This window comes from Phacochoerus africanus, chromosome 9 (assembly GCF_016906955.1).
Source record: "Phacochoerus africanus isolate WHEZ1 chromosome 9, ROS_Pafr_v1, whole genome shotgun sequence".
In the NCBI taxonomy this organism is placed as follows: domain Eukaryota; kingdom Metazoa; phylum Chordata; class Mammalia; order Artiodactyla; family Suidae; genus Phacochoerus; species Phacochoerus africanus.
The window spans coordinates 54769084-54781536 of NC_062552.1; the positions used below are offsets into that span (position 1 = coordinate 54769084).

Sequence of the window (12453 nt, forward strand, 5' to 3'; positions counted from 1 at the left end):
GAGGAATAAACTTGGCTTCTCTGGATAATAAAGTTATGTATATTGTTCCAAGTCTGATTCCGTTCAGCTGTGGCTGTAACTGGACGTGGCCTTTGGCCCTGGGAGCCTTTGCTGGAGTCTGTTCAGGAGGTAGTGCCCTGCTCCCTTTCCTTTGTCGTCTGGATCCGGTGACTGACACGCTTCTCTTTGGTCTCAGGAAGGTGGGGGCTCAGCAAGAACTGATTCCCGAGCCATTCAACTGGCCAAGAAAATAAAGCAGAAAGGAGCTGGGAGCAGCGCAGGTGAGGCTGTGTGCGGGGGCGGCCCAGGCCGGGCTCAGGTGGGGGCGGCCTGTGGAGCCGGCGGCGGCGGGCGGCTTTGTGGTCCCACTTCAGGAGCTCTTCCCACTGTAAATATCAGCAGCTTTTTTGGAATGTTTGAGAAACGCTAAGTGGACCAAACCAGACTGCTGTTCTGTAACCTCGTTTGTTCATCCTGAAAATGGGGTAGTGGACACAGCACTTCAAGGAAACTGTGGTCAGTCCTTCGGTAAAGGGTAATTGAATTCTTCAAATAGCATTATTTTGTCAAGTCACTTTTCTTTTGTAATTTATCTAAAATTTGTTTTTAAAACATCCAAGGGTACATAGGATTAGCAATATACTATTTACATCTTTCTGTTCTTGATCTCATGGCTTCTTATTAAAATAACAATAATGCCCTATTTTCTGTCAGGTTTTTTTTTTTTTTTTAATTTTTGCTTTTTAGGGCCACACCTGCGGCACATGGACGTGCCCAGGCTGGGGGTCAAATCAGAGCTGCAGCTGCCAGCCCACACCACAGCCATAGCAATGTGGGATCTGAGCTGCTTCTGAGACCTACAGCACAGCTCATAGCCACCCAGGATCCTTAACCCTTAACTGAGCAAGGCCAGGGATCAAACCCACATTCTCATGGGTACTAGTCTGGTTCATTACCACTGAGCCACGACGGGGGCCCCCTCACTCAGTTTTCTTTTTTTTTTTTGTCTTTTTGCCATTTCTAGGGCTGCTCCCGTGGCATATGGAGGTTCCCAGGCTAGGGGTCGAATCGGAGCTGCAGCCACCGGCCTACACCAGAGCCACAGCAACGTGGGATCCGAGCCGTGTCTGCGACCTACACCACAGCTCACAGCAACGCCAGATCCTTAACCGACTGAGCAAGGCCAGGGATCAAACCCGCAACCTCATGGTTCCTAGTCGGATTCGTTAACCATTGCGCCATGATGGGAACTCCAAGTTTTATTAAAACAAATATTGTGGCCACTGAGCAGGGGCCTGTCACTGTCCCTGTGGCTGAGGAGGGGCCCCTGCCGTCTGGATGCCCAGGTGGAACTTGCAGAGATGATGGACATTGGTGGTGGCAGAATCATGGAGGGTTAGCTTGTGAGGGTCCAGTGCTCAGCTCCAGGGACAGTGCTGCAAGCCCCACCAGAGGCGCTGCCAGAGCGGTGTCTGCAGAGACAGATTTGTGTTTTTTTATTGTTTTTGCAGTATTTTTGCATTATTGTTTTAAAAACAAGGACACTTGAAAACATAGCCAAGGAGTTCCCACTGTGGCTCAGAGGAAAACGAATCTGACTAGTAACCATGAGGACGCAGGTTCAGTCCCTGGCCTCGCTCAGTGGGTTAAGTATCCGGCATTGCCATGAGCTGTGGTATAGGTTGCAGATGCACCTTGGATCCTATGTTGCAGTGGCTGTGGCATAGGCTGCCAGCTGCAGCTCAACTGGACCCCTAGCCTGAAAACTTCCATATGCCACCCGTGTGGCCCTAAAAAAGACAAATAAATAAATAAATAAAACATAGCCAGGTATTTCCAGCACTCTGAAAGTTAACAGCCCCCAGTTCCCTGAAGTCAGCATCTGACACATGTTCTGGTTTTTGTTTGTCTCAAGTGCCATGAATGAGTAGTTTTTGGTTCTGGCCTCACTTTGAGACCTGTGGAGGTTCCCAGGCTAGGGATCGAACCCACACCACAGTTGCATCCTTCACCATAGGTGTGGCAATACCAGATCCTTAACCCGCTGTGCCACAGGGGGACTTCCTCACATGCAGAGAATGTTTTTAAAATCTGTTTGTTTGAATCACCCAAGTCGGGCTCATGTTTATGGTTGTTGCCGCACGTCTTGGGTCTGTTTCACACTCAGGTGTCTCCTCCGCCATCCCTCGCCCTCGTGTGTGTGTGTGTGTGTGTGTGTGTGTGTGTGTGCGCGTGTGCCTGTGCCTGTGTTGCAGAACCTGTGCAGTCTGTCAGGTCAGGTTGGCGGGTCTAGACGGCACTGATTGCTTCAGGTTAACAGGGTCCTCTGTCTCCGTGTCTCCTGTGAATCTGTGCTTAGGGCTGGGGGTTTGTTGTGGCTGAAGGGAGGTCTGGGGGCCCTGCTGGGTGGTTGACAGCCACTGATGCCTGAAGTCTAGACCTGTTCATTCATCAGGGGCTGCAGGAGGATGTCGTTCTTTCTTCACTTTAATCTGGAATACTTCTCATGCAGGAAAGTCAGGATAAATGTTTTGAGTCTTTCTCTTTATAATGAGCCAGCTGATTTCTTTGCATCCTCCCTGGGTGGTCAGGGCGTTTTCATACACCCATTGATTTAAACATCTTATTGGCTTGTAAGGGAAGTAGGAAACAGGAACCTGTCCAGTATCCAGCCCTCGCACGTGAAGACAGCGGCACAGTGCTCTTGTTTAAGTGCGAAGGGTCACGTTGCCTCGAAGTCCTGGAATAGCCAACAGAGAGAGGGCCATAAATGCAGGCCCGTGTCTCTTTTCTAAATCCTCAGGGCCAGCCTGACATTTCATTTTGCTGGAATTTTAGACTCACGGCAACCCCCCTTCCATGCACAGTGTCCCCAGTTGTGGTGCCCTTTCTGGCCTCCCCTTTTGCTCCCCGAGGTCATGCGTGTCTGCACAGCCGGGGAAGGATCGGGCCCTTGGTCCCCTGACTGTACGTGACGATGCCTGCAGGGTCCTCTTCTGCCTAGGGTCCCAGATTGAGTCCTCAGTCTGTCTCTCCCTTGACTTTCAGGCTGCTCTCGTAGAGATGTAGGCCCTTCGTGCATGTGCGTTCTGCCCGCTGGGCCTGTCTGGTGCTTCTCGTGGTTGGACTGTGCTTGCTTTGTGTAGACGGACGTACAGAGCCCTACTCTCAGCACCTGGTTGGGGCATGTGTGGTAGGCAGTGCTGACCTTGACCCCGGGCTGAGGGGTTGTCTGCAGGTTCTCCAAGGGGAAGTGGCTCTTTTTCCTCTAATCAGCGAGCATCTCTTTTTCAGCGGCTGCATGGAGATTGTGTGTGGCTGCAGGTGCGAGGGGTTCCCCAACACTGCACTCACTGGGTCTCTAGAGGAGCCCAGAACTCAGGGCCATGGATCACCTCAGCGACGGGATACACAGCAGTGAGTTACAGAAGAGGACAGCCCCTAGCAAAGCTGCCAGCAGGCCTCTCCTTGGCTGTGTGGCCTGTGTCCAGACACCTTGGGTTCCATGGCATGGTCGTGGCCACCTCAGGAGGCCCAGCGGCCCCTGGCCTCCACCCTGTCATGATGCTAGACTGTCTGCAGGTGCCCCAACTGCCAGAAGCATGTCCCTGGGGCCTCGAGGTGCCTTCCCAGGAATCAGGCAAGGTCACTGCAGCCCGTGCACCATGCACGTAGCCATTCCCAGCCCCACACTTGTTTGGCACTGCAGGGTAGCTTTGTCTGTGCCCTTGTTACTGGGTCTTCTGATGGCGGTTCTCCATTTCCCTCGTTCTCCTTCTGTATCCATCAGAATTCCCGTCATGGCTCAGTGGTTAATGAATCCAACTAGGAACCATGAGGTTGCGGGTTCGATCCCTGGCCTTGCTCAGTGGGTTAAGGATCCGGTGTTGCTGTGAGCTGTGGTGTAGGTCACAGATTTGGCTCAGATCCTGTGTTGCTGTGGCTCTGGCGTAGGCTGGTGGCTACAGCTCTGATTAGACCCCTAGCTTGGGAAACTCCATATGCTGTGGAAGCGGCCCTAGGAAAGGCAAAAGACCAACAACAACAACAACAACAAAAATTTCTCTGTAGGAAAAGCCGTGCCTTCTCTCTCTCTTTCATTCCCTGATATCAGCGCGTGCTTAGAGGTAGAACTGCTCCAGCTTTGGCTGCTGGGAGCCCTTTAGGTTGGATCCTTGTGCCCTCTGGACCATCCTGGTTCTGGGAGGCACTGCCCTTACTTCCCAGCACTGCCAGGCTCATCAGGTGTCACCCTGCCCCAGCCCTGGATCAGCTGTTCTCTGGGGAGCCTGCCTCATGGGGGTGTGTGCTGCTGCCTGTCGCCCTGGGTACCACTGCCCTTGGACGCCAGGTGGGCAGTGCTGGGACATAGTCAAACACCCGCAAGTCATGTTGCTGGCTCTGGAGGATGGCACACATGTTCTGTACCTCATCACGCCAAGTTCTTTGTTGGCATTTTGCACTGAGATACATTTAATGTAAGCAGACCTCACATGTGGTCAGGTCATGTGTTGCTGCTGCATTATTTTGGGGACCAAACAAGAAAAGCCTGGGTTCTGAAGCTTTTTGGGTTTTGAGATATGGTGTAACAGGTCCAAGAACAGAGGAGTTGCAGGTAGCAGGGCTATCATTGGACTCATATTGTGTAAACACTGTCAGCTTCATGCTGTCAACCAGATTCAGTGCAAAGTGTGTGTTGATTCTTAGGAATTGCGTAGCCTAAATGACGTGAAAAATGCGAATAGGGTCTAAAATCCAAGACTGTTCCCATTGGGTTGCTATTTGAGTAGTGAAAATAAAATTTGCCAGTTTCTTTTAGTATTGAGGTTCCCCGTCAAAGTAAACCAAGAATATATTCTCAATGTAAAAGAGAAACTTTTATAATTTTTCAGAATTTTCTTTGTTAGGGTTGATTTACAGTGTTCTGTCAATTTTTTAGGGCCGCACCTGTGGCATATGGAAGTTCCTAGGCCGGGGGTTGAATCAGAGCTGCAGCCAGCGGCCCATACCACAGCCATAGCAATGCCAGATGCAAGCCATGTCTGCAACCCACACCACGGCTCATGGCAACACCAGATCCTTAACCCACTGAGCAAGGCCAGGGATTGAACCCTGATCATCATGGATCCTGGTCAGATTCGCTTCTGCCGTGTCACGAAGGGAATCCCCTATACATTCTTTTTCTCACATTATCCTCCATCACTGTCCATCACAAGTGACTGGATATAGTTCCCTGTGCTATATATACATCAGGACCTCATTGCTTATCCACTCCAAATGGCAATAGTTTGGATCTAGTAACCCCAGACTCCCAGGACATCCCACTGCCTCCCCCTTCCCCCTGGCAACCTCAAGTATGTTCTCCAAGTCCGTGAGTTTATTTCTTTTCTATAGATAGGTTCATTTGTGCTGTATATTAGATTCCAGAAATAAGTGATACCATATGGTATTTGTTTTTCTCTTTCGGACTTACTTCACTTAGTGTGAGTCTCTAGTTCCATCCATGTTGCTACAAATGGCATTATTTTGTTCTTTTTTGTGGCTGAGTAGTATTCCATTGTGTATATGTACCACATCTTCTTAATCATTCATCTTTTGATGGACATTTAGGTTATTTCCATGTCTTGGCTGTTGTGTATAGTGCTGGCATAAACATAGGGGTGCATATATCTTTTTTCAGTTAAAGTCTTATCTGGATATAGGCCCAGGAGTGGGATTGCTGGGTCATATGGTAGTTTCTATAGTTAGTTTTCTGAGGAACTTCCATACTGTTTTCCGTAGTGGTTGTATCAATTTACATTCCCAGCAACAGGAATGGAGGGTTCCCTTTTCTCCACACTCTCTCCAGCATTTGTTGTTTATGGACTTGCTAATGATGGCCATTCTTACTGGTGTGAGCTGGTACCTCAATGTAGTTTTGATCTGCATTTCTCTAATAATTAGTGATGGTGAGCATTTTTTCATGTGCCTTTCGGCCATCCATTATGTCTTTTTTTGGAGAAATGTCTGTTCAGTTTTTCTGCCCATTTTTCAACGGGGTTGTTTTTTTGCTGTTGAGTTGTATAAGTTGTTTGCATATTTTAGAGATAAGCCCTTGGTAGTTGCATCATTTGAAACTACTTTCTCCCATTGTGTAAGTTTGTCTTTTTTTTTTTTTTTTAAATGGTTTCCTTTGCTGTGTAAAAGCTCATAAGGTCCCATTTATTTTTATCTCGTTTCTGTTGCCTTGGGAGACTGACCTAAGAAAACATTTGCACAGTTGATGTCAGAGAATGCTTTGCCTATGTTCTCTTCTAGGAGTTTGATGGTGTCTTGTCTTATATTTAAGTCTGTAAGCCATTTTGAGTTTATTTTCTGCATGGTATAAGGATGTGTTCTAGTTTCCTTGATTTACATGTGGCTGTCCAGTTTGCCCAGCATCACTTCCTGAAGAGACTGTCTTTTTCCCATTTTATATTCTCGCCTCCTCTGTCAAAATTTATTGACCATAGGTGTCTGGGTTTATTTCTGGGGTCTCTATTTTGTTCCATTTTTCTGTCTGTCTGTTTTTGTACCAGTACCACACTGTCTTGATGACTGTAGCTTTGTAATATTGTCTGAAGTCTGGGAGATTTCAGCTTAGTTTTTGTTGCCTCTTTCTTGGTTTTTGTTCCTCAGGAATACTTTGGCATGTAAATTTTTGGATTGTTTGTTCTAGTTCTGTGAAAAATGCCATGTTTAATTTGATAGGGATTGCATTGAATCTGTAGATTGCTTTGGGTATTATGAAGCATTGCCATTTTAACAATATTAATTCTTCCAGTCCAAGAACATGGAATATCTTTCCATTTCTTTGAATCCTCTTTAATTTCCTTGATTAATATTTTATAGTTCTCAGCATATAAGTCTTTCACCTCCTTGATCAGGTTTATTCCTATGTATTTAATTTTTGAGGATGTGATTTTAAAAGATACTGTATTTTTATTCCTTTTTTTTTTTTTTTTTTTGATTTTTAGGGCCACACCCGTGGCATATGGAGATTCCCAGGCTAGGGGTCAAATTAGAGCTACAGCTGCTCGTCTACACCATACCCACAGCAACACTAGTTCCCAGCCATGTCTGTGACCTACACCACAGCTCACAACAAAGCTGGATCCTTAACAAACTGAACAAGGCCAAGGATCAAACCCACATCCTCATGGATTCTAGTTGGTTCATTAACCACTGAGCCACAAAGGGAACTCCCTATATTCCTTTACCATATACTCAATTGTTACTGTACAGAAATGCAACCCATTTCTGAATGTTCATCTGTATCCTGCTACTTTGCTGAATTCATTGATTAGTTTGAGTAATTTTTGTGTGGAGCCCTTAGGTTTTCTATGTATAGTATCATGTCATCTGTATAGAGTGACAGTTTTACCTCTTTTCTTCAAATTTGGATACCTTTTGTTTTGTTTGTCTGATTGCTATGATTAGGACTTCCAATACTACGTTGAATAAAAGTGGTGAGAGTGGTCATCCTTGTCTTGTTCCAGGTATTAGTGGGAAGGCTTTCAGCTTTGCTCCATTGAGTATTATATTCGTTGTGGGTTTGTCATACACGGCTTTTAATATGTTAAGGTATGTTCCCTCTATGCCCACTTTGGTAAGAGTTATCATGAATTGATGTTGGATTTTGTCAAATGCTTTTTCTGCATCTATTGAGATGATCATGTGTTTTTTGACTTTTCTTTTGTTAATGTGATGTATGACTTTGATTTGTGTATGTTGGACCATCCTTGTGAACCTGGGATGAATCCCACTTGGTTGTGGTATATGATCTTTTTAATGTGTTGGATTTGTTTGACTAAAATTCAGTGGAGAATTTTTGAGTCTATATTCATCAAAGATTCTGCCCTAGTTTTCTTTTTTGGTGGTATCTTTGTCTGGTTTTGGTATTAGGGTGATGGTAGCTTCATAAAATGTCTTTGGAAGCGCCCCTTTTTCTGCAGTCTTTTGGAAGAGTTTAAGAAGAATGGGAATAAATTCATCTTTTTATGTTTGGTAGATTTCGTCTGTGAAGCCATCTGGCCCTGGACTTTTGTTTGTAGGGATTGTTTTTATTACCTATTCAATTCCATTTCTAGTGATCTGTCTGTTCAATTGATCTATTTCTTCCTGATTCAGTTTTGGTGGGCTGACTCTAGAAAGTTGTCCAATTCTTATAGGTTGTCATATTTGTTGGCATCAATTTTTCATAGTAGTCTCTCATGGGTTTTTTATATTTCTGCATTATTTGTTTGAGATTTCTCATTTTTCATTTCTTACTTTGTTTGAGTTCTTTCCCTCCTCTTCTTGGTGAGTCTGGCCAGAGGTTTGTCAGTTTTGTTTATCCTTTCAAAGAATCAGCTCTTGGTTGTATTGAATTTTTTTTCTATTGTTTTTTAAATCTCTATTTTTTTGATTTCCTCTCTGATCTTTATCATTTCCTTCCTTCTCCTGACTTTAGGTTTAGTTTGTTCTTTTTTTTTCTATATCTTTTAGTTATGTTGTTGAGTTGAGATTTTTCTTCTGTATTGCTGTGAATTTCCCTCTGAGCACTGCTTTTGCGGCATCCCATAGATTTTGAATGGTTGTGTCTTCATTATCATTTGTCTCAATGCATTTTTTAATTTCCCTTTTGATTTCCTTGTTGACCCATTGGTTTATTAGTAGCATGATGCTGAGTCTCCACATAGTCAGTATTTTCTTTTCCTGTGGTTGATTTCTACTTTCATGCCATTGTGGGCAGAGAAGATACTTGAAATAATTTCCCTACTCTGAAACTGGTTGCAGTTAGTTTTGTGCCCTAATACATGGTCAGTCCTCGAAAAGAATGTATATTCTGATGTTTTTGCATGTAATGAACTGAAAATATCAATTAACTCTACCTTTTCTGTTGTGTCATTTAGGATCTCTGTTACCTTATTGATTTTTCTGTGTAGAAAAATCTGTCCATGGATGTGAGTGGGGTGTTAAAGTCTCCTACTATTCCCATCAATTTCTCCTGTTATTTCTGTTAGTATTTGTTGTGTGTATCTGGGTGCTCCTATATTAGGGGTATATGTATTGATGATTGTAATATCCTCTTCTTGAATGGGTCCTTTAACCATTAGTGTCCTTTGTCTTTCTTCATGGCCTTCATTTTAAAGTCTATTTTGTCTGATAAGAGTATTGTAACTCCTATTTTCCTTTCTTTTCCATTCGCATGAAATAGCTTTTTCCATCCCCTCACTTTCAATTTGTATGTGTCTTTTGCCCTAAGGTGAGTCTCTTTTAGATGGCAGATTGAAGGTTTTTGCTTTTTTATCCAATCTGCCACTCTGTGTCTTTTGATTAGAGGGTTCAGTCCATTGACATTTAAGGTAATTATTAATAAGTATGTATTAATTGCCATTTTAAACCTTGTTTTCCATTTGAATCTGTGTTACTTGCTTGTTACTTTCTTTGTTTGGCTGGATACTTTCTTTTTATTTTATGCTGTGTCCTCTTCTTTTACTTTCTGTGAATGCAGTGTTTGGCTTTGTATTATGGTTGCCCTGTTTTTCAAGTATGTTAACCCCTTCCTATATCTGCTTGTTTTAGCCTGAAATTCCTATAGGCACAAGCACATTTAAAAACAAGAAAAGAGTCTAGATTTTCTTACTTTCCTTCCCTACATTTTATGATTTGGATGTCCTTTTTTAACATTTTTATGTTTATCCTTTTGCTGTCCTTGTGTTTATCGTCACATTTACAATCTTTTTTTTTTCCTTTCCTTAGATCTGTATACTGACTTATTTAAGTATTACTTTACAATTGTGATTTCCTACATCCTGTTTCTTCTTACTTCTTTTTTATTTAGAGGAGCCCTTTCTGTATTTCTTTTACAGTGGGTTTAGCATTGTTGTACTCTCTTTTTTAGTTTTTGTTTCTTGGAGAAATTCTTTACTTCTATTGTGGATTGTTTGTTTGTTTGCTTTTTGCTTTTTAGGGCTGCACCCATGGCATATGGAGGTTCCTGGGCTGGGGGGTCAAATCAGAACTACAGCTGCTGGTCACAGCCACGACAATGGGAGATCCGAGTCATGTCTGCAATATATGCTGTAGCTAACGACAATGCCTGATCCCCAGCCCACTGAGTGAAGCCAGGGATCAAAGCTGTGTCCTCATGAACATTAGTGAGATTCATTAACCACTGAGCCACAATGGGAACTCCTCTACTTCTCTTTTAAATGATATCCTTGCTGGATAGAATTCTAAGCTGCAGTTTTTCCCTTTTAAAACTTTGACTAGGAGTTCCTGTCGTGGCTCAGTGGTTAACAAAGCCGACTAGGAACCATGAGGTTGCGGATTTGATCCCTGGCCTTGCTCAGTGGGTTAAGGATCTGGTGTTGCCGTGAGCTGTGGTGCAGGTTGCAGACTCGGCTCAGATCCTGCGTTGCTGTGGCTCTGGTATAGGCTGGCGGCTACAGCTCCGATTTGACCCCTAGCCTGGGAACCTCCATATGCTGCAGGAGCGGCCCAAGAAATGGCAAAAAGACCAAAAAAACAAAAGAAACACTTTGACTATATCTTGCCATTTTCTTCTGGCCTTTAGTGTTTCTGTAGAGAAATCAGCTGGTAGCCTTAAGGGGGTTCCTTTATAATTAACTCTTTTTTTTTTTTTCTCTTGCTGCCTTTAGAATCCTCTCTTTATCTTTAATATTTTCCATTTTTATTATAAAATGTTCTGGTGTAGGACTGTTTGGGTTCAACTTGTTTGGGGCCCTCTGTGCTTCCTTTATTTTGATATCTGTTTCATGTAGATATGGAAAGTTTTCAGCCTTAATATTCTTCAAATATATTTTCAATTCCCTTTTCTCCTTCTAAAATCCCTATTATGCATAGATAGGCCCCCCTTTATATTATCCCATAGATCTCTTATATTGTTTTCACGTTTTTTTTTTTTCATTTTTTTCTGTCTGCTGTCCTGATTGGGTGATTTCCATTATTCTGTATTCCAAGTCACTAATTCGTCCCTCTGCATTATTCATTCTGCTCCTCAGTGCCTTTAACTCAGCTTGCATCTCTGCAAATGAATTTTCTAATTTTTCTTGGCTCCTCCTTATATTTTCTAGTTCCTTTCTAAAGGAATCTGCATTGCTGCTCATTTCCACTCTTAATTACTACTATATTTTCACTCTCCTTTTTTTTTTTAAGGCTGCACCTGTGGCATATGGAAGTTCCCAGATAGGGGTCAAATCAGAGCTGCAGCTGTGGGCCTACACCACAGCCATAGCAAGGCCAGGTCTGAGCCACATTTGTAACCAACACCAGAGCTCATGGCTACACCAGGTCCTTAACCCACTGAGCGAGGCCAGGGATCGAACCTGTGTCCTCATGGATGCTAGTCGGGTTCATTACCACAGAGCCAGAATGGAAGCTCCTCACTGTCTCCTTTTTGATCTCAGTGTCTGCTTCATTGTTTGTTCCTTCAGGGGTATTCTTCTGTTCTTTTAACTGGGAATGGTTCCTGAGCTTCTTCATTTTGCTGATATTCATTTTGCTGATATTCTGTGAGTTTAGGGAACACTGCTGTAGTCTCGGAGGGCTATCTATATGTGAGTGTGCCCCTGGGTATTTTGTGAGGGCTTGCTATTTATTTTTGGTGTGAGGACTGCTTTTTTGGATGCTTGCTGTCTCGTTCCTCAGTGTGAGCAGGCTGGTATCCCATTGATAGGGGGCTGCGTGTGCTCCCAGGGAGATGGGGGCAGTGGGCAGCTCTAGTGGCCAGTGCCTGCTTACTGGGCCCTTGATAGTTACAAGGACCTGCGGGAAGGTGGCATAGGCTACTCCCATTTGCACGGCCCTGGGAAGTGACAGTGACCCTCAGGCAGGTATAGGCAGCTCTTGGAGCATTTGGCAGTGGCTGTGATAGGGCCTGAGCATTCCCAGGGGAGTGAGAGGAACAGCAGGTGGGGCTTGGTTGCAGTGCCCTCCCCTTTGCTGACCTCCGAAGTGACTGGGGCCGCAGGTGGAGCCTGGTCACATATGCCCACCTCTAGAGTCTTGAGATGACTGAATTTATCCCTGCCACCTGTGAACCATGCAAGAAGTGCCTTGTTGCACTTAGCCCACATAGGAGGTGCTGCCACCCATAGCTCTGCCCTCCAAGAGTCTGTGCACATTCGTGCAGGGAAGGCTATTCCTATCCAGTCCACCCCTCCTTCTTTCTCCCTCCCTAACAATGGCGCCTGGCTTCTCCTGCAGACACAGACCCCCTCCTGAGCTCCCTCAGCTGTGGTGCTCCACTCCCCAGCCCGTGGTGTACCACTCCCTTACCTCTCAGGCTGTCCCCACACAGCTAACCCTGTCCTCTCCCTGAACTGACCTCCGGAGGCTGAGCAGTGACCAGCCCCTGCCTGAGCGTATCAGGCTGTGGTGTCCTGGCAGGTGGTACTGATGATCTGTGTGCCTCTCTCTCTGCTTTGC

General features: G+C 44.7%; 1 protein-coding gene across 5 annotated transcripts in view; it reads left to right on the forward strand.

The window, feature by feature from the left end:
* ZXDC (ZXD family zinc finger C) overlaps positions 1–12453 on the forward strand; it is a 34205-nt gene that overhangs the window by 12576 nt on the left and 9176 nt on the right. For all 5 annotated transcript variants that reach the window (XM_047795583.1, XM_047795582.1, XM_047795584.1 and 2 more), the window contains one exon: positions 197–281. In XM_047795583.1, coding sequence (XP_047651539.1) covers positions 197–281 — 85 coding nt within the window. The remainder of the gene's footprint in view (positions 1–196; positions 282–12453) is intronic.